Source organism: Centropristis striata, chromosome 13 (genome assembly GCF_030273125.1).
Source record: "Centropristis striata isolate RG_2023a ecotype Rhode Island chromosome 13, C.striata_1.0, whole genome shotgun sequence".
Taxonomy (NCBI): Eukaryota; Metazoa; Chordata; class Actinopteri; order Perciformes; family Serranidae; genus Centropristis; species Centropristis striata.
Genome location: NC_081529.1, coordinates 8,976,192 through 8,996,403, shown reverse-complemented (window position 1 = coordinate 8,996,403; position 20,212 = coordinate 8,976,192). Strand labels below are relative to the sequence as shown.

At 39.8% G+C, this 20,212-nt stretch overlaps 1 protein-coding gene across 1 annotated transcript in view; it reads left to right on the top strand.

The window, feature by feature from the left end:
* Positions 1-20,212, top strand: part of usp43b (ubiquitin specific peptidase 43b) — a 116,929-nt gene that overhangs the window by 64,154 nt on the left and 32,563 nt on the right. Inside the window, exons 5-8 of the mRNA XM_059347887.1 lie at positions 1,963-2,098; positions 4,270-4,414; positions 12,679-12,841; positions 15,537-15,648. Coding sequence (XP_059203870.1) covers positions 1,963-2,098; positions 4,270-4,414; positions 12,679-12,841; positions 15,537-15,648 — 556 coding nt within the window. The remainder of the gene's footprint in view (positions 1-1,962; positions 2,099-4,269; positions 4,415-12,678; positions 12,842-15,536; positions 15,649-20,212) is intronic.

Genomic DNA, 20,212 nt, shown 5'->3' with positions numbered 1-20,212 from the left:
TTCAGTGGTTCATTTTCAGATTTAACAATACTCGTGACAAGAGCCAGTAAACCTGTGTAGATAAAGCTTTAAACTGGCTTCCAGTTGGTCACAGAACAGTCTTTAAAGACCTGCTGCTAGTTTATAAATCACTTTATGGCTTCAGGCCAAAATACATCTCCAGTAGGTCCCTTAAATCAGAGGTAACCGACCTCAGGGCTGTGGATCGGTACCCTGTCTCTGAACATTCGCTGAACATTGCACTATAAACCTTGTACTTTGTCGCACCCAGTCAGCACCTCTGATAGAATATACTGAAACATGAAAACTGTGTGAAGTCAGGACCTGACCCAATCTGTTTAAGGGTGTTTTGTCCTTCTTTTTTACATTACATTTCATCTGTATTATCTGCATTTTTACAATCCCTTCTTACAACCTCTCCTGTCCTCTCATCTCTGATCTGTGTAAATAGCCTGCTGAGACTGTATAGTACTAGAGAAATATCACAATTTTAAGCTTGGTTTTGGTTACTTTTGCTAACTTTCATAACCCATGATCTGAAGGACTGTTGTAAAGTTCAAATTTTGTCAATAATGCCTGTTTTTACAGTTTAAATCTACAAGAATGTGTGTTTTAAGCAGTATTTCAAAGAAAACATGTTCAGGTCAACCACAATAAAATACAGACATCTCAGTCTGTTTAGTTGTATGTGTCTCGCTCTTTCATTTTCTGACATGTCAAGTCAATTTTATTTTTATAGCCCAACAAATTAGCCTCAAGGCGCTTGACAGTCTTTACAGCATGCCCTCTGTCTTTAGATCTTTGGAAAAATAAACCCCAAAAATACCCTTTAATGAGGAAATAATGAAAGAAACTTGAGAAAGGGAACTTCAGGGATCCCTCCCCATCCCTCCCCCGCACGGACAGATATGCAATAGACAAAGAAAACCTCCTTAGCTGCAGAGTATCCTGAGTTTCTGAGTGGCAGACTGCAAGCATCTGTGGAGCTGCAATGATTGCAATGACTATTTTTCATAATCGATTTCTTTTTTCATGAACAATGTCAGAAAATGCTGTTTTCTGCTGCATAAGTGTGGAGATTTCCTTCTTTTCTCCATTTTAGATCATATTAAACTCAATATACTTGGAGTTTTGACATTTAAAGAAATCACTTTGCACTTTGAAAATATGGAAACTGTTGTAGCTCAAACACTGAATCGATTGATCAAGAGAATAATGTTGGTTGAAGCCTCATCTGTCCTGCTACTGGATGTCCTTTGCACTCACCTGTGATTTAAAAAAAAAAAAAAAAAAAAAAAAAAGCTCTGAGCCTCATAATGATCACAAACTTGTCAAATGCCTTTCTTTTTTTAAATTCATGATCATTTTTCTGGGGTATAAGTATTTTTTTATAGTCATGCATACTGTTTGTATTTTGTCTTTACTTTTATCTATAAAAGTAAAGGCAATATCCTGCCTTCAGTACACAAGTGCATATTTGATATTTCATTTTTGTTGTTGTTCTGTTGTACCAATGCTTTTTATTTCCTCTCAGTTAAAATAATCAATTTCTCCATATAATCTGTCTTGGCCATGTGTCTCTATGCCAGTAGCTCCAGGCTCCAGGCCATAGAGCTCCGCAGGCACCTGATAGGGTTCCCCTGTTTTTCCTCAGTGTACTGTTATTCAAAGAAGAAGCCATTATGTCCCAGCACCCTGCTCATGTCAGCGCTGCCTCTGGAGAGGTCAGAGCCAAGCGCTCCCTGTTTTTAAAAATGCAATAGAGATTCCATTATTTGGCACACATAAAAATAAGTCCTAATGATCTATTATTAATGTTAAAATGTATTGATTTATTCATGAAAGTCTTCTTTTGTCCCTTCCTGGCCATAAAGGAGGCTGCAGTAGAAATGGCACAGAAATCTAAATAGAGGTCCTTTTATTTCTCACTGTCCCTGATTGTGTGTCTTTCATGTGTGGCAGGTTGTTGTGTGTGATTCTGGTGTTCAGCACCAAAGGACAGAGGTACCTGCGGGTCGGGCTGGCTGTGCCTCTGTTTGGCTCTGTGGCCTGCCTGAGGAGGATGGTGGCTGACGAGGGCAAAATTTCCCCTGACCAGGTAACATAAAGCAAAAGGAAATAGCTTCTTTGTATATGATGTTATAGTAGCATGCTTATACAGGTGGAGGGCAGGCAACTGGAGGCAGGTTTTCATGCAATGCGATACAATTCCCCATGATACGAACTGTTTTCAGCTGTCCAAACTGCAATGGTGGAAAAGTATTCAGATCTCTTAACCCATTGATGCCTGAAACGCCTGTAAAACCTCTGGGTGATTTTAAAATAAGCCCCTAAAACCTGAAGTTTTTCTGGAAATTCAACAGAAGTGTCAACGCTTCTACTAAATAATAGATTTTTCAGCCTCTGTAGCAGATAGAAATGAAATTCAAAAAGTATTTGAGAGCTTATACAAATACTACAAAACGACGTATCTGCTTTCCAGGCTTCAACGGGTTAAGTAAAAGTACTAGTACCACACTGTGAAATTACTCCACTACAAGTAAAAGTCCTGCATTCAAAACTTACTGAAAAGTAAAAGTACTCGTTATGCAGAATGAACCCACTGAGATTGTTTTATATATTCTAAATATATTAATACATTATTTGTATTGATGCTTTTATGTAAGCAGTGTTTTTTATGTGAGGGCTCATTTAAGTACATAATATACTGTTATAAGATTTAATTTTTTAAAAAGTCTAATCGCTTTAAATTGATCATGTTTTTTATGTTAAATATTGACCTGAAAAGTATCTAAAGCTGTCAGCTAAATGTAGTGGAGTAAAAAATATTTGCCTTAAAATGTAGTGAAGTATAAAGTTACATACAATGGAAACCTCTGTTTTAAGTCTGAAGGATCAGAGTAGGCTAATGTTAAGTGAAAGCATTGCGTTAAACATGTCGTAAGTGTCCATGCAATTACAATGTGCTTTGACAAACTGTTTTTTAGCCACGACCTGGTGAAGAGCGTTTTATCAGAACTCTGGGAGTGGTTCAGGAGGAAATAGAAAATAGTTAAGTTAGCTAAAGTTAGCCACAGTAGCTAGTAGGCATTCATGTACTTATTGAAATTGGAAATTACAGTCACTCTCATTTATTCAACCCAAAAAAAATCAGTTGTTCAAGTTCAGTCCTGAGGACTGTATAAAGAATGAACCAGATGTCTCTACTCCCTTCCACTGTTCAAAAATGAAGCCAAAAAAAACAGGAAACGGACACTGCCATCTTGCGCTTGTGACATAATTTGTAGCCAGTCAGGTAGCAGAGCGTCAAGTTCCAGCCCAAATATCTACCTGACCAATTGTGGCTCAATTACAGCTGTCAATTATAGCAACACAGCCCAGTTTTATGGAATCAAATAACTATTTAAAACTTTTCAGAAAAATCAACACTTGAGTTAACATCAGCATGATTAGAACTACCTAGAATGACAGAAAAAATGTATTTGAAGTGCAGTTTGAGTTTTTTAGTTGGGTTTAAGTCCCATACGCTAAAATGGAAGGGGCAGGATTTATGACCTATACTGCAGCCAGGCACCAGGAGGAGATTGAGATGTTTTGGCTTCACTTTTGGGGAGGTTTCAGTCCATCCGTCTTCATCAACTGTCTTTGTCCCAATCTCACACAAAATAGATATAATACTGTTGACTCATGCACGCTTTCAGCTGCCTCACTGTGTAGCAGGAGATCTGGGGGGCGATGTAATTTGTAATCAATCAATCTACTTGTAGAACTTTTTTTCTTCATTTTGTATGGATCACATCCAATATGAGTTTTAATTTTATGATGATACTTGAAGGTTATCCAACCCTGTGTAGTCACTCTCCTCTATTATTATACTGGTAGTATATGGATTTATCACTTCCTGCCCTCCAACTGAATTTCATGTGTCATAATAATCATGTAATTGCAAACAAGCTGTAACCAGTGTGGACCCCGCCGGACCCAAACCGGAAACTGCTGAAACCCAACAGCACGGCTCACCTTTGCAGACACACGAGTGTGATTATAGTGGTTTGTGACCTTTCCTTGCACGCCATTCTCTGTTATTTCCTCACTTGGCTAAAGTACATTAAGCTGGATCTGAGATTAGAGGAAATAATGGTGCAAAGGATGGTGTTCCATCAAGTGGGTTCAAAGTTCACTCCCACAGCATTATGAGATTTATGAGATGTTGGCACTGTAACAAAGAAACTAACGTGTGTTTGTGTGTGTGTATTTGTTGGTCTCCAGGTGATCCTGACGGAGGTTTACTCCACAGGGTTCCAGCGCTCCTTCTTTGATGAGGAGGATCTGACCAGCATAGCTGAGAATGACGTCATCTACGCCTTCCAGGCTCCACCCCTGTACATCAGAGGAGGCTCTGCACGGATCTCAGGTAGAAAACAACACACATTGTGTGTCAGTATAACTAGTTTGTCGTACTACACTCATATTTTACCCACTTTGATATGGATTTACACACAGATCTGTTAGCAAACAAACCAATTTTATTAATTTGCTTTGCTTAATGAAACCCTCAGGGAATGCACCTTACCGCAGGGGGCCCCTAGAGAGCACATTAAGAAGAATATATCTTCACATCGAACCCTGTGAATTATATTCCCTCTGTGCAGATCAGATTTATGTCTTCATTTCATCTGTTTTCTCAGCAAGTGATGTAAAATATGTGCTCAGAAGTACCTCAGTGTGTAGTATCCCCTTGTTTCTCACTGTGGTATAAACACAGAGGTTCTGCTTGGCCGTTGTCTCTCACAGGGCTGTAGTGTAGTCCCAGCACTGTGTCAATGCTGCTGCCGTACCTGAAAAAATATGACTTTTAGTGCTTTTAATCATGTGCAATGACCGCACAGGGCAGTGCTGCCTAAAAGAAGGCCCCCCTGACAGTCTGTCTGGTCTGCATGCAGGCACAGACTAAATTCCCTGTGTGGCTCAGCCTGCAGAGGTTGATATGGAGACTCTACATCACCACTCAACACTTCCTGTGCACTGCAGACTGTCCTGTCTTTCACATTAAAACATTTACCCCGTAAGAATATATATAAGATATCGTCATCTTTAAAAGAATATCAACATCTTTAATCTTGTGCTTGTTTGCGCTCAAACATCAAGACCAGGAGCACGTATGGCCCTGATGAAGATGTAGCAAAACTTTTATTAACCCCTTAGAGTTCCAGCAGCCTCTTTCAGAGGCGGTAGTGGACTCAGTTTTAACACTACACTGAAACTATATGGGGGCAACACGGTGGTGTAGTGGTTAGCGATCTTGGTCGCTGGTTCAACTCCCGCCTGCAGCTCTTCTGTGTAGAGTTTGCATGTTGTCCCGTGTCAGTGTGCGTTCTCTCCAGGTACTCCGGCTTCCTCCCACAGTCCAAAAACACTTAGGTTTAACTCGTGACTCTTAAGCGTGATTGTCTGTCTCTATGTGTCAGCCCTGTGATAGTCTGGAGACCTGTCCAGGGTTTTCCCCGCCTCTCCCCCAATGTCAGCTGGGATCGGCTCCAGCCCCCCGCGACCCGAGTGCGGATAAGCGGTTAAGGATAATGAATGAATGAAGCTATATGAAACTAGAAGCCTCAGTAATTCTGATATCCGCAAAGTTCCCACATGTATTTTTCTATGGTGTTCCTCGGGGTCTTAGACCCTGTTTACAATTGGTTTTAAAATGCGTCTTGGAAAACCCAACCCTCCAACATACAATATGTGTGTATATGTATATATATATATATATATATATATATATATATGGATTGAGAAGGTCTGGGGAATCTACTACCATACTAATGCAATAAAAGTCACATTATCTTTATTTTATTTTACTTTATTTCACTTCATTTAATGTTATTTATTTCCATCTACACAGTTTATTATTTAATTACTTATTGTTTGTTCGTGCTACTTTTGTTTAACCATATAGTTTATACATATTCAACCTGATGCATATACTTTAATGCTTAAGCAGATCAAAAATGTATATATATACAGTATACTATACATATATATATATATATATATATATATATATATATATATATACACACACGTCTGTATAAGCTGTGTAACACAAGTGTACATAAATATATTCCACCTTTGCTGTTTGTGATTGATCAAAGCTTTAAAATCAAAATAGCATACAAGTAAGATGAGCCATTAAGATATTGTATTAATTTCTAAAATGCATCTTTATTAAATTTTTTTCTCTCCAGTCATAACAGTGTTCTGGAATGCTTTTAGGCTGTCTGGTGCCATTAAAATGTCTTTATGCCCATTTTGCAGTAACTAAATCTAAAAGGTCTGATTCCTGAGAGACCCTTAATCAATTAGCCATAAATGCTTAAATGAATGTAAAAAAAAATCTGAGTCCTGTGGGTTAGATATGAGACAGAAAAACAACTCTCATCAGGGGTCTCATTAAAGGTAAGCTTGGTAATCTAACGATATTTATGTGCAGCGTAATGTTAAGGAGAGGTTATCAATGTGGATTATGTCTTAGGGCGTTAAATTAAGCCGCATGTTAAGTGTGGAGCCTGTAGATAGGAGCTTCCTGATTGCTTGGCAAATGCAGAGCCAATGTGTCTTGTGGGCAATTAAAGAAAAATATGTGCATTGAAATCTGAGGGTAACCCTGTTTTATTACACTTCAACGTGCGCATCATGCAGCCAATTTCCTTGAAACTTGTAGCACACTTGATTGACTGAATGTCAATAGCATCCATTCAGTAAATTTCGAGGTAAGTTACTCAGAAACCTCCTGATGTTAGAGGCAGCGTGATGCACACAGTAAAGAACTGTTCGGTGTCTGCTATTAATGGAGTAAAGCAAACCAATGATGATGTGACCTTCCCACTCCTCACTCCCAACCTCCCTGTTGTACCCTTAAAAGTAATCTCTTACATCATCCTCTCACCGCTGCATATATCACCTCTCCTCTGCACATTAAAGTCAGACATTTTTACCTTATAAGATAATGGTTGTGAGAAATACTTACCAGCCATTGTGACACTGACTCTAGCCGTTTTGTTTAATTGCATGACATCAAACCTCCTGGAAACAGTCGATATACCTCTCTTCTCTCGGTCCATTTCCGCAAAACACTGAAAACAGCAAAGATCTTGCCTCTTAAAAAAAAAACAAAGACAAATTTAGATCACAGGCATAGTAGTTGTAGGGCATATATAGCAGAGAAGAAAATATAGCTAATACTCCTTTTCGACCAAGGCAGTTCCAGGGCCAGTTTGGAGCCGGTGCCTAATCTTGAACCAGTTCCTCACTTTCTGACAGCCAAAGAACCGGCTGTGGGCATGGGAAACTGGTTCCAGAGCAGCACCAACTCTCTGGAGGTCTTGAACCACAAATCACTTACGTCAGGGGCTGGAGGCGGGATTATCGTGACCAACCTAAACGTGTGTTATTCATTTTAATTTTATTTGTTTAACTGCAATATGATTGATACGGGCTAGCTTTAGCAGGCTAGTTAGTGGGCTAGGGGTCATCCCTTTGTTCCCCGAGCAGGGAACATAGGACCCTTTTTTAGAAAAAAGAGGCAGCGTGATGCACACAGTAAAGAAAACAGTTAGCAGGCTAGTTAGCAGGCTAGTTAGCGGGCTAGCGTTAGCTTACAACAAAGTTTTAACATTAACACCTGACGTTTTCAGTTATATACAGTGACGTGGTAATGACTTGGCTCTCGAGACTGTGGAAAAGCAAACAGGTTGTGAGAAAGTTGAGCCAACTGCGAACCAGCACCAGCCCAGCGAAAGAACTAGGTTCATGTTGGTCAAAAAGGGGTATAACAGGACTGGGCTCATTGGCCAATCATAATCTAGTCAAACTTGTGCTGTCAAAGGTTGCCACTCAGCCGCAATTACTGTTGTTGTGAAAGTGTTACATTTCATTCTGTTTAAACTCTGAACCCAACTTTCAACTGTCACAAGGATGTCATCAAGACCAACTTAATCTGGTTCAAGTCAAGTCCAAGACCAGGTCCAGTTGAATCAGACAACCATATCCAAAGGCCATTGAGGCCAAGTCAAGATCAAGACCTAAACAAATCAAGTGTTCATGGCCATAACGGGCAAAACTGATTTTCCAATGGTAATATAGTGCTAAAAGAGTTATGATGGACATCTATTTAGTTGAATCTGTCTTCTACCACCAAGCTAATCTATCGTCTCTTGCTGGTAAAATCAGCCAATCGGGCAACGTTCTGTACATCTGATCCCAAATCAGTAGTCAGTAGCCGAGCCTGTGTGCATTTCTCCGTGGCTTGACTATTTCAATACTTTCACAGTATTTAATTAGCACCTAGAGCTGATATATGATCAAAAAATACATGGAAATCTCACTTTTTAATATGGGACTTTTAAGAAAAAGCAGATTTAGGTAATAAACAGACGAAGGCCCTCCCTCCTGTAGAGCTGCAGAGACATTACTTTGATGGCCTACATGCATTTCTCCTTGATTAATTGAGGAAAGTGAAGAAACAATTTAGTGTTTGGTTACATTTTCATGTACCTAACATACGGCAATCAAGTAATGGAGGTTTACATTAAACAATAATGATGTATAAAATCTCAAAGTGTTGTTCACAAGTTTTGTCTCTCTGGAATTTGACTAAGCACTGACAGAAATAATAAGCACGATGTCACCGTGGGGAGTACCAGTGCCAGGGACGAAACTTGAATATGGGATCACCTGCCAAATATATTTGGAAGCAGATAATTGTCTTTCCATTTCACATTGTTTTATCTCTGTTACAAGCAGAGAACACCTATTCATTCATCGCCCAGTTTTCATTAGGTGAGATAATCGCTCATACTGCAGTTTGGGGTTTTGCTTATTTTTATGGGCTCTTTTTTGTTGTTACCATAATGTTTCATGTGATAAACAGCAGAAGCCGCCATGACGTCAAGTGACTTGAGCTTTCCCACTCCTGCTATGAGGAGTTTTATCTACTGCTGCTCTAGTATGTTGTAACATGGCAGTGGTCCTCTTATGTCTCAACCTGTCAAGGTATCAGTGTTTTAGCTGTTTCAAGTCAGCCAGTCAAACTCAGATGCTCTAAGTACTGTAATTCAGCAAAGAGAAAGACATCTGTACAGCTGTGCATTGACTGTTTGTTTTCATTTTTCTGTCTGCTGCATCCTACTGGAGCAGTGAATCTCCTGGAAACATTTCAGGACCCAACCTGACAATTCACATTGGGTGCTGACCATGCACTTTCTGCCTCTATTTGTGCCTCAGTTACTGGTGAATCATTCCCATAGACTTTATATAAAAATGGACGGCATGCGGCTTCCCAAATGTGAAGCCAAAACATCTTCATCGCCCCCTGGTGGCTGGCTGCAGTGTAGGTCATAAGCCCCGCCCCCTTCCATGTTAGCAGATGGGCCATAAGCCAAACTAAAAAATCAAAGAAAAGCATGTTTTTTTGTCATTATACATTGTTCTTATCACGCAGCTGTATGTTCAAGTATTAATTTTTTTTTTATGGTAGTTTGGTTGTAATGAGTCATTTTAATGCTTGAAAGGGGGCGTGGCAGCATGATTGACAGGTGTGATTGGTTCACGATTGATCAGGCGGTGTTTGGATGTGACCCTGGCCCCATGAGCTGATTACTGCTGCGCAGAATCTGCCTTGCCTAAAGATGGCAACGCCCACATACAGGATATTTTGGCTTCACTTTTGTACAGTGGGACGAAGTTGAGACATGTCGTCCATTTTTATACAGTCTATGATCAATTCTGATGAATTTGGTGATCCAGATTTTTCAGTGTGCCCCAATGAGGTCTTAATTTGTGGTTATGAATGAAATGTGTCAACAACTATGGTATCAAACGCACATCATGTTCCCCTTCAGATCAATTTTCTTAACTTATCTTTCAATTAAGCAAATTTTGGCACAATTTTACCTACACTTTGGTTGATTTCTAAATACACAAAAGAGTAATAATGTTCTCATAAGGCTCATTTATACTTTGTTGTTTGTGTTAATCAGCTAAGCTAAGCATTCCAACACCCTTAACTAAGATGTGAACCTGGTAAACATTATACCTGCTCAACATCAGCATGTAAATGCTGTCTGTCATTGTAAACATGTTAGCATGCTGACATTAGCACTAAGCAACATTGTGTCTTTTTTAGCAAATGATTTAGATGAGGAGTGCTCAAATTTGTGATGACAAAGTGCCATTTAGAGAGTCACCATATGCTTGAAGCGCACAATGAAAACCCAGTGGCTAGTTGTCCACAGAAATCACTAACCTTACCTAACAGAACCAGAACTGAGGACAGAATTGCCATTCAGCAGTAGCTTTCTACAAGAAATCATTCCTAACTTGACAGATGCTTGTTCGGAGAGCGCAGTTTGACACAGTAGTGAATCAAACATAAGCTATTGAAAAAGCTGCAAAAGAAAGCTGAAGATTATGCATGCACTTCATGCCACAATCGGGTGTTGCACAAATGTTTCTGAAGGCCAGCCTATTATTTGAATCAAACCAAATATTTGGCATAATGGCCTTGCCACAGGTTGCCTGAAACATTTGTCACAATCCAACCTGCCCACAAGACCTGCAGCTCTGTTCAAACAGGAACACAAAGACATGATGATTAAGTCATTTATTTTAGACTCAAAAGCTTTTTTATAACCTTATGAAGTCACATAATCACACTCGTTTTTTCTTTTGGCAAAGGATCATCATGAATCACATTCTCAGTCCATAAATTCTATTTTTCACTAAGTTGTGAAATTATGTAACAATAGAAAGAATTAGAGAAAATATTTAGACTATCAAAATTAGGTTAAGTCCGATAACAAGTGAATGTATTTGTCTAAGCATCTTTCTTGTTGAGAGACCTTGAACATTGACTGTGCAGACAGATAATGGGATTGGAGGCAGGGCGGTGTGGGTACTGTAGCCGTGGTAGATCCCTTTAGGGGCAGAGGTGTTTAATTATGGGCTTTCACATAGTCTGGCTGTGTTTAGTCTGGCTCATCCTGTGCGTCTGTTTGACAACGAAAGGAGCCTGAGAGCGCTGAGGAATGATGAGTTCACAGGCTTCCTGTGGTTTCTTAGAATTAGTTTGAGGCTTTTTCATAATAAGAGATTAGGATCAACAGGTATGTTGGCTAAACAAAGTTCACTTTTAGTGTGGTTTGTGTGGTATGTGTTTCGCTTTAAGTGCAATTTTCAGTACAGCTGCAGAAATTGTCTGACAGCCTTAAAACACAGCCATGCACACACATCCCATACTACCATTATTCATCTTGTAAACAAGGTGGGAAAAAAATCTGGAGCGCAGTGACAGGAGCCTTGAAAAAATGTGTAGAAACAGTGCCGTTTTTGACAGTGAGCCATAAAAAAAATGATTTAATAAGTGATGAGAGGTAGGTCTCCTCTCCAGCGTCCCTGTATAAATCTTAGAGGGACAGGCCAGGAGGTGACCTCTGCATTTTAACTGCTGTTTCATGAACACGTTTTGCTGGTCATTTAAAAGCAGATTTTTACCCCATAAATCATTTCCACAGCTGTCAGAGGTCGCTGCTCGTGTAAATTACTGCACATGATTAAAGCAGGTTTTATCACTTGCTAGATTAGAGCGACATTAATAAATGAAAGGCTGTGCATACTTGTCATTACTCCCATTCTCAGGGTCAGGACACTGCAATCAGAGGGTTAAAGCTGTGGTGGTGTACATGTAGACTCTGATTAGTTTGGAATAGGTCTCGCCCTTCATACAGTGCACAGCTTAACGCCCTCACAGCCCAATTAATCCTGTAAGAGGAGGGATGTGCCAACACAGACGCTCGCAAGGAAGTCAGTAACAGGATGCTCAGCAGTGGCATTTGCTTTGTCAGTGATGAATCAGGCGTCAGGTGTAAACAACGGTGTTTAATGAAACGTTTGAAAAAGGCACAGCCACCACGGTCAATCAATACCTCCTCATCTGTGTCTGCAAGTCTAATTTACCATGAGATTTATCACCGCGAACTTCCTAAGGGTCGACCTGCCCAGAAGTTGTCAGCTGTGCGAGAAGAACGCCGCTCTGCTGACGTCACATTGCACGAGGATCTTCTAATCTCAGCTTTTCGCTCAGTCAGTCACACTCCTCGGTGTTGATAGAGAGACGATGGGGGGAAACGGGAGAGAAGTGGTGCTTCTTGGCACCCCACCAGGACGGGATGTGGAGCAGAAGCTGCATCAGATAATACCTCCTGCTGAGGGTGCAGGCAGCCATTGGTCCATCTGTTCTCCCCTCTGAATCACTGTTCCCCAAATAGAAAGCTGCTGTCTCGCCACTTTATATATCTCAATTCTCCTCCTCACTGCTTGTTAGAGGTGTTAAGTTGAATGGTCACATTCTCAGTACATGAAATCAGTTCATCTTCCTTTCAAGGAGAAATATCTTGTACTTCATGCTGTCAGCTATCAGTGTTTAATCTTGAAGTAAGCTGTAAACCAAAAGAATGTGAAATTGGTATGTGATGAGTATCAGTAGGATTTATGGAGAAACTGTGATCATATCTATGGTTTAAAAAATAAACTTTATCTCCTTGTTCTTTTCTCTCCTCTTCACATGACTCATTTGTTCTCACGCCCCCTCTCTGACTTCCTCCTGTGTTTCTTCCTCCTCTTCAGGGTACCATCACAGCCTCCCATCATCTCCGTACTCCACCGGTCCCGAGGGTCAGAGGTTAGCTTCATCTGGGACGCTGTCGTCAGAGTTCCTCAACCAGGGCGTCCCTGTAAAGATTCTGCTCCTGGTGTGCAACGCTGCAGGGGCGGGCCAACAGGCTGTGAGGTAATTATAGAAAGTAACTCTTTGCAAAACCCAGCAACCACAGCTAGGCAAGGCATACCTGTAGAGTTACTCCTTGTGTTGAAGTGGTGTGCATGAGACACACTTACTCACGAACTGTGGAGGATGGAGGGTGTTTTTAATCTTTACAACAACAAAAATAGAGCAAAATTGTAAGGGAAACATTAAACTTTGTGTTTATTTACATAAGTTGCAAATGTTCACATTCCTGGCTAACTAGATTACTACCTACAGTGGTGACCTAGCATTATTTCCAAAGGCAGATCATTTGCTAAATACATAATTTAGTTGGGTTACAGGTTACACCTTGAAAAATATCTGGATCCCCCACCATGTGGAATTCAAAGTGCTACTTTATCAGAGTTTAATATAATGCTAGCAGCTCTAACATAGCAACAAAAGCAACAAACTTCCATTGGAGAGCATTACATTTCTCTGCTTGCCCTACATGAACCTTGCTACTCTTTTATTCAACAGCTGGAGAGGAAGCCATTACCGTTGTCAAGGATATACAGCTTTAATATTAGCATTAGCATGTTAGCATTTATCATATATTTAGCCATATTTTTTGACCCATTCACATTAATTTAAAACGAATCAACTGGAATTGGTAAGTTTTCGACTAACGAAGCAGTTTTGCCAACTTGCCAGCTTTCTTTTTTTAGTGATTTTAGTGAAGGATCAGACCCTTTTAGCGATTTTATTTACAACCACCAAGCTTTATGCAAATGTTGTATGATGATGTCACCAGTACCAATATGGCATCATCTGGCAATTTTTTGCAACTTTTGAAACTATTGCTAGCTACTGAAAGAGTTGGCAATATTGCAACCGCAACCAAATATTAGTTTATTCACTAGCTAGCTAGCTAGCTACAGCTGATAAAATCTGCAAATGAAATTTCAGACTAAGAAAAAAATAAGAATCCTGCTTTTCTTTACTTCCCCGTGAAACCAACACCTAATTGTTTTTGCCCCACTGAGCAACTTTCATAGGAATGAACTAGACTCTGCCTTCAATGATGTATTCAGTTCATCCATGGTTCTTAGCTTTTCTGACCTGATTATTACTCATTGAGGTTTTTATTTGGTTTCTCAGCAGATGTCAGCCCTCTGTAGGGAAACACAGTCCACATTATTTCTAGCCTTGCTCTGGTGGATCACGTCAAGGTCATGTTAGCTCCCAGTTACAGAGAGGACTCACATCTCACTGTGAGATGAGGAATCTGACATCTGGCATTATATAGAGATCAGACATCCGTCTCCCTGACAGAGTCCAGGGGGATCAATACAGGTGAGCTAGCCAGCACGGCTGTGAGAAAGTCCAATCGCGTTCCATGTCTCACTTTCCCCTTCAAACGCCTCACCCTCGTTGATCAAACCACCCACCTATCTCTCTCATCAGATGACAGCTGGAGGACTCGTCTGTGCCAAGTAAATGACATTGGAGTCACATACTTGTTTCTCGCTCTGGTAGTAGCGTCACAGGTACATTTCTGAAAGTCAGCTAAGTGTGAAAAATCTCAGTTTTCATTTTGATATGTCCAAACTGTGAAACCACCAGATAGCAATAGAAATGATTTAATTAAGTTTCACATGCAAGGTGTGAAACCGAATGTTTACTGTTACTTCTGAAAGTTAACAATTTGATTTCATGACATTTTTCTTCTCTCATTTCAGTGGAGGCAGGTGAAAGATAAATATAGATCTCTGCATGCTCATTGGCAGATAATAGATTTCACTGCATTATCCCAGCAAGGGAAAAAAGCATCAATTAATGTATCAACTTCATTCTGTGTTCGTTTTTAGGTCTGGAGAGCTGAAACGTTCGTCTGGAAATTATTGCTCACAAACGTTAAAGGCCTTTGAGTTTAGCACACTAATTTCATTTGCCACAAACCATCCAGCAAAAGGATGTAATTGTTTTGTTTCTTGCTCCATGGCAGTTTCCAACTGAATTAGTTGTGCTTTTAAGTCATTTTCCCTCCCGTTTTGTTGTGTATATTGTCTCATCCTGTGTCGTGGTCGCTGCAGCTGCTACTCCTCAGCCACCACAGAATGTTAATGGTTACCATTCCGAAACAGTAATCCAACCTCATTTACTCCGAGGACCTCTGTGATATCCATGTATGATCTAATGGGAAAACAGTACGACTGAGGATGTGTGTGATTTCCACAGTTCTGTTCCAATGTCTTTAAGAATCTAAAAAAAAGTGCCTTTACAGCTGCAATAAAGCTCACTTTTCATTTATTACTCTTCTATTAATCCACAGTTTATTAGCATCCCATCATCACTCACTGTGTATGTGCCCGTGTGTGTCTTTGTTACTCTCTTTATGTACATGCATGCTCACATGGTCTCATACTAATAAATCTCAAGCATACAATAGAGGGCTGCCCTCAATTAAATGGGTATTATGGTGAATGTGTCATGTGATCTGTCCTTTCAGAGGAATGGTTTTCCCTTTCCTCATCATCTATTTTCACTCCTTATTATCTCTCTGTGTCCCTCCATAGATATGCTGTAATGAGAATTCTGCCCTAATGCTGATAATGTTAATAAATAATTATTTACATTACAATAGGATAAGGAGACGTGTGAGCTGGTCTGATGTGGAGCGGTTGAGGAGGGCTGCTGTAAGCTGTCGTTTTAAAAACTCTCTCTCTTCCTCTGCAAGGTTTGGACCTCCATTCCTAATGAGGGAGGACCGGTCTATTTCCTGGGACCAGCTGCAGCAGAGCATCCTCAGCAAGCTGTATTACCTGATGATCAATGGAGGTCAGGCACAGGTACAGGACAGCTGCTAATAATCATGTGATAACTGATCCATGTGAGGAAATTCTACTTTTTACTTCATTCCACTTAAGGGTTTTATCAAAACATAAAGATTGCATACAGAGTAGTGGAACAGGATTTGATTTTTAATAAAACATATGAGTAACTGTGTTCCGTTACATTTAAAGATACAGTTACTGGAGATGGGGGAAAAATGGAGACGGCATTGTATCGCAATATTTTGCGTGGCAATATTATATTGATTCATGGCCGCCAAGTACCGATATTCAGCGTTCCGACGGCCGGCTGTCTGTCAGTATTTTCACCATTTTTTGTTTTTTTTCGGTGGCGGTAGTGGGCTCACTTTAGGAATATACTGGAGATACTGGTATCATATGAAACTAGAGGATCTAAGGAATCTATAGGCACCATGTTGTGTCGGGAAGTTGTCGAAATAACGCTGCAAAGTTATTCTTTGCTTATGTTGTTAAAATTCAAAGCAAGTTGAGGAAAGTTTGATAAAATGCTGCAGTTGTTGTCGTCCATACATGTTTGATATCAGTTCAGTTCAGTTTGACTGAATACTTTGTTGGTCAGTCTGTGGGTTTGACTCTCATTGTGGAGAAATAAAAAGACTGAAGTCAGATGAACAGACTGAGAATTTTCTCTTATTTGACAAAACAATTCTTGATTGAATTTAATTTTGTGGACACAAAATGTAGTTAAACAGTAAAATCACAATATATTGTATCACAATACTCACCATATCGCGAAATGCTTAAAATCACAATGATATCGTATCTTGACTCAAGTATCGGGATAAAATCATATCGTGCGGCTTTAACAGTTACTGTCCTTAAAAATATAAAACTATATGAGTTTTACAATCTGATATTGGCCTGGTAATATAAACCAAAAGAGCTCAGATTTTGAAGTATTCCAAAAGTAAACTACACTATTTACACTATTTTGATACATTATTTAATTTGAGTAATCTCATGGAATATATTCAGAAATCTGTTGTGGAATGTGAAAAAGCAACTCTATAAGCACAGCGGCCTCCTTAAATTGATATAAAACACATCTCAAAGGAAGTTGAAGCTATAAGGACGAAAGTATTCTAAAAAATATTTGATTCCGACTCGGATACCTCTGATAAATCCTGCATCTACCAGCTAGAGTGTGGCATTATTTATCTATGAAGATTATTATTAATTTTTTCCCTTTTTTTTTTTACTGCATCACAACTAGTAAAGCGCTGGACTAAAGCTACAGTGCAGCCCTGAGTAATAAATCAATGGAAATTGTTCCTTGATGCTTGTAAAACTGTATATTTAATAGCAGTGATGCATGGGCGGGCTTGTTTTGAGCACCGGCTGGAGGCAGTGAGGGGACAGAGCTCCCTCCTGCCGTGCCGGCTGGCGCACCTGTCCCAAGGCAGGTTTATTGGCTCAGGACTGAGGAAAGCATGCCCACACAATGGCACTGTGCGGTACAGGTGGGAGAGCTTAAAGTGCCAGCTGGAGGCAGAAAGGAATTGGTTTCCTTCCTCTCGCTGCATCCACTGGCACATCAGACCAGAGTCAGGTTAACTGGTTTGGGACATTCTCATTGAGAGGGACACTTAAAGTCAAAGAGAGACAGAGACACACACGGCTGTTCCCTCCTCTCCTCCAAACCATTTGTTTCCTGTTTTGTGTATTAATAAATGGTTAGATTTTTGGAGAGCCCTCTTTAAAACCACTTCAGTGGCTCTGTGGTGCGCTCATGTTTGTCCAGGGAACATTACTTTGGTCCACTCATGTCCCCATACTCAGGTATTATTCACCTGCTTGCTGTGCCAGTCTCTGTCCTCTTAAGTGTCAGTAATAAGAGTAAATATTGGGTTTTCTCAGGCAGTCGAAGCTCTGAGGTCACTGATAAGGTGTTCTTTCCTGAATGTACACAGAAAGGAAACAGTTATCCACATGACTTTACAATGAGTGAATAATACAACAGTTGCAAGACAGCAATGCATATTAAGGTAAATGCTAATTAGCAGTGTGAAGTGAAGGCTCTTCAACTAGACCTTGTAGTTGAAGCTCACATTAAATCTAACAATATTCTGATGGAAAAGGTTGTCAACTACTTTTTGGTGCAATCTTTTCCAAATATAAACTAAAGGTTTGGCCCACAACTAAACGTCTGCATTGAGCATTGTTTAATCTATTGAATACCAGTGGTGGAATGTAACTAGTACATTTACTCAAGTACAATTTTTAAAGCTATTTGTACTTTATTTGACTATTTGTTTTCTTTAACCCATTGACGCCTAAAACTTCCTGTAAAACCTCTGGGCAATTTTAAAATGAGCCCCTAAAACCGGAAGTTTTTCTGGAAATTCAACAGAAGTGTCAACGCTTCTACTAAATAATAGATTTTTCAGCCTCTGTAGCAGATAGAAATGAAATTCAAAAAGTATTTGAGAGCTTATACAAATACTACAAAATGACATATCCGCTTTCCAGGCTTCAATGGGTTAAGTTGAGACTTCTACTCCACTACATTTAAAAAGTAAATATTGTACTTTTGTATTGTACATTTAGCTGACAGCTTTAGTTACTGTTGAAGTCGAGATTTAACATGCAAATGATCAATTTAAAAAGATTATACACTCTTAAATTTACTCACATAACATTTTGCTATAAAGTTAAAATTAGCCTTACCTTGACAACAGTGAAATGCTGCTTACGTCGATGCATCAATAGTAAAACTTCAACAATTTATATAGAATATAAAACAATACAAGTGGGGACAAAATTTGTACTTTTACTTTCCATACATGAAGTACATTTTGATGCTGATACTTTTATACTTCAGTAAGGTTTGAATGCAGGACTTTAACTTGTAGTGGAGTCATTTCACAGTGCTGTATTAGTAATTTTACTGAAGTAAAGACATAAATTTGAAATTTTTGGTGCAGAATACGTGGAAAGAACAGCTTCTGTGCACTGCTGCTGTATTTGTCATGTCACAGAAACCGCCCCTGGATCTCTGAAGCTCTGTGTGCCGCTGTTGCCTGGCAAAAGCAGCAGGTTTTTTTGCATATGAAGCAGGGAAGTGAGATCTGATCACAAATGGTCACACAACACGCATGTGGTGATGCATTCTCTGATCACACAGGACAAACGTTATTACCAGATCTAAACAGGACCTAAGAGTCTTTACACTGAACCAGTCATTGTTACAGTTATGCAAATGAAAATGCAGTTGTTACATTGTGATGCTTGCTAAACCCAAAGTAAGCTGGCTAAAAAGCTAATTATGCATTGTAATACAGGAATATAGTCATATTTTAGTAAAGCACTCATAAACACTCATAATATCTTTCATTTGTCAGATTATTTCATCTTGTATGTTAATAAATCTTACATTAACACGGCCAAACAATTAGAGATTGCACCTTTTAATAATCTTGCACTGATTTTTTTCCCATAATGTACATTATAATATATTTGCATATATATTGCTGTGACAGGCTGTGGGCCAGTGAGTGCTAATGAGACTTGATTGGGTCAGGAGGTGAGCCGCTCAGTCTTCATGCATGGCTCAAAAGATGAATGGTTTGTTTATCTTGCCACTGTTGATGTGACTACTGTAACAACACGGGACGTAGTGATAGAAATGCTGCTGTATGTCAGTGTCAAATCAGTTATTAACTCCACTCAGTCAAGGTCTTTTTTTCCTGCTTGTTTCTATTCACTCACTCTACAACTTGCCTGTCTGTCAGCATACGACAGTGTGCAGTAGCATGCTGTTAGTCATGTGGCCAAACAGATTTCCAATCAGCGTCTCTGCAGCCAGCTGACACAGCTGTGCCACAAAGAGCACACGTTGTGTGAAGAAACAGTTGACCAGCTTGCCACATATTACTCAGTGCTCTTTGAGAAGTGCCAGGCGAGAGAGGGAGAGAAGAGTCAGGTGCAGCGTCTTCAGCAGCTCTGTTGGATATCTGTAGCCTCCTTTGTGCCCCCCGCTGTCAGCCATTTAATTAAAACCAGCCTTGTACAGTATAATCAGTTCGCTGGAGCCTACCTCTGCCAAGAAAGGAGCAATGCTCAGAGCAGATGTTTGCTCTGAATCTTTCATCTCAACAGAATCTGTAGTTTTTTTCTTGCATCAATGAATTACACTCGCAAGTGCATGTTTCCGCTTCTGTCTAAATTTAGCTTCAGCAAAAGATGCAATTCAAAAACAAAGAGCACGGCCTCTCTCTGACAGCCATTTTTCCTGCTACAGACATCGCTTGACATTTTCATTTTAGCAGTGGCTGGCTTGATGCTCACGAAAGCACACCTTGCAATAATACGCTACAGTACACTGATGGCTGCACACTCAGCTACAGTACTTATAGTGACCATCAGACAGGCATTCTCACGCCTGTGCACACATCCTCTAGACATCTGAATAGCACTACTTTTTTTTTTTGAAGGGACACTGAACTGTTTGGATTTAATATAGAGGTGCATCTCAATACATTAGAGTCCATTTCCAGTAGTTCAAGTCAAATAGCCCCAACCAAGTATTGAGTTATATAGA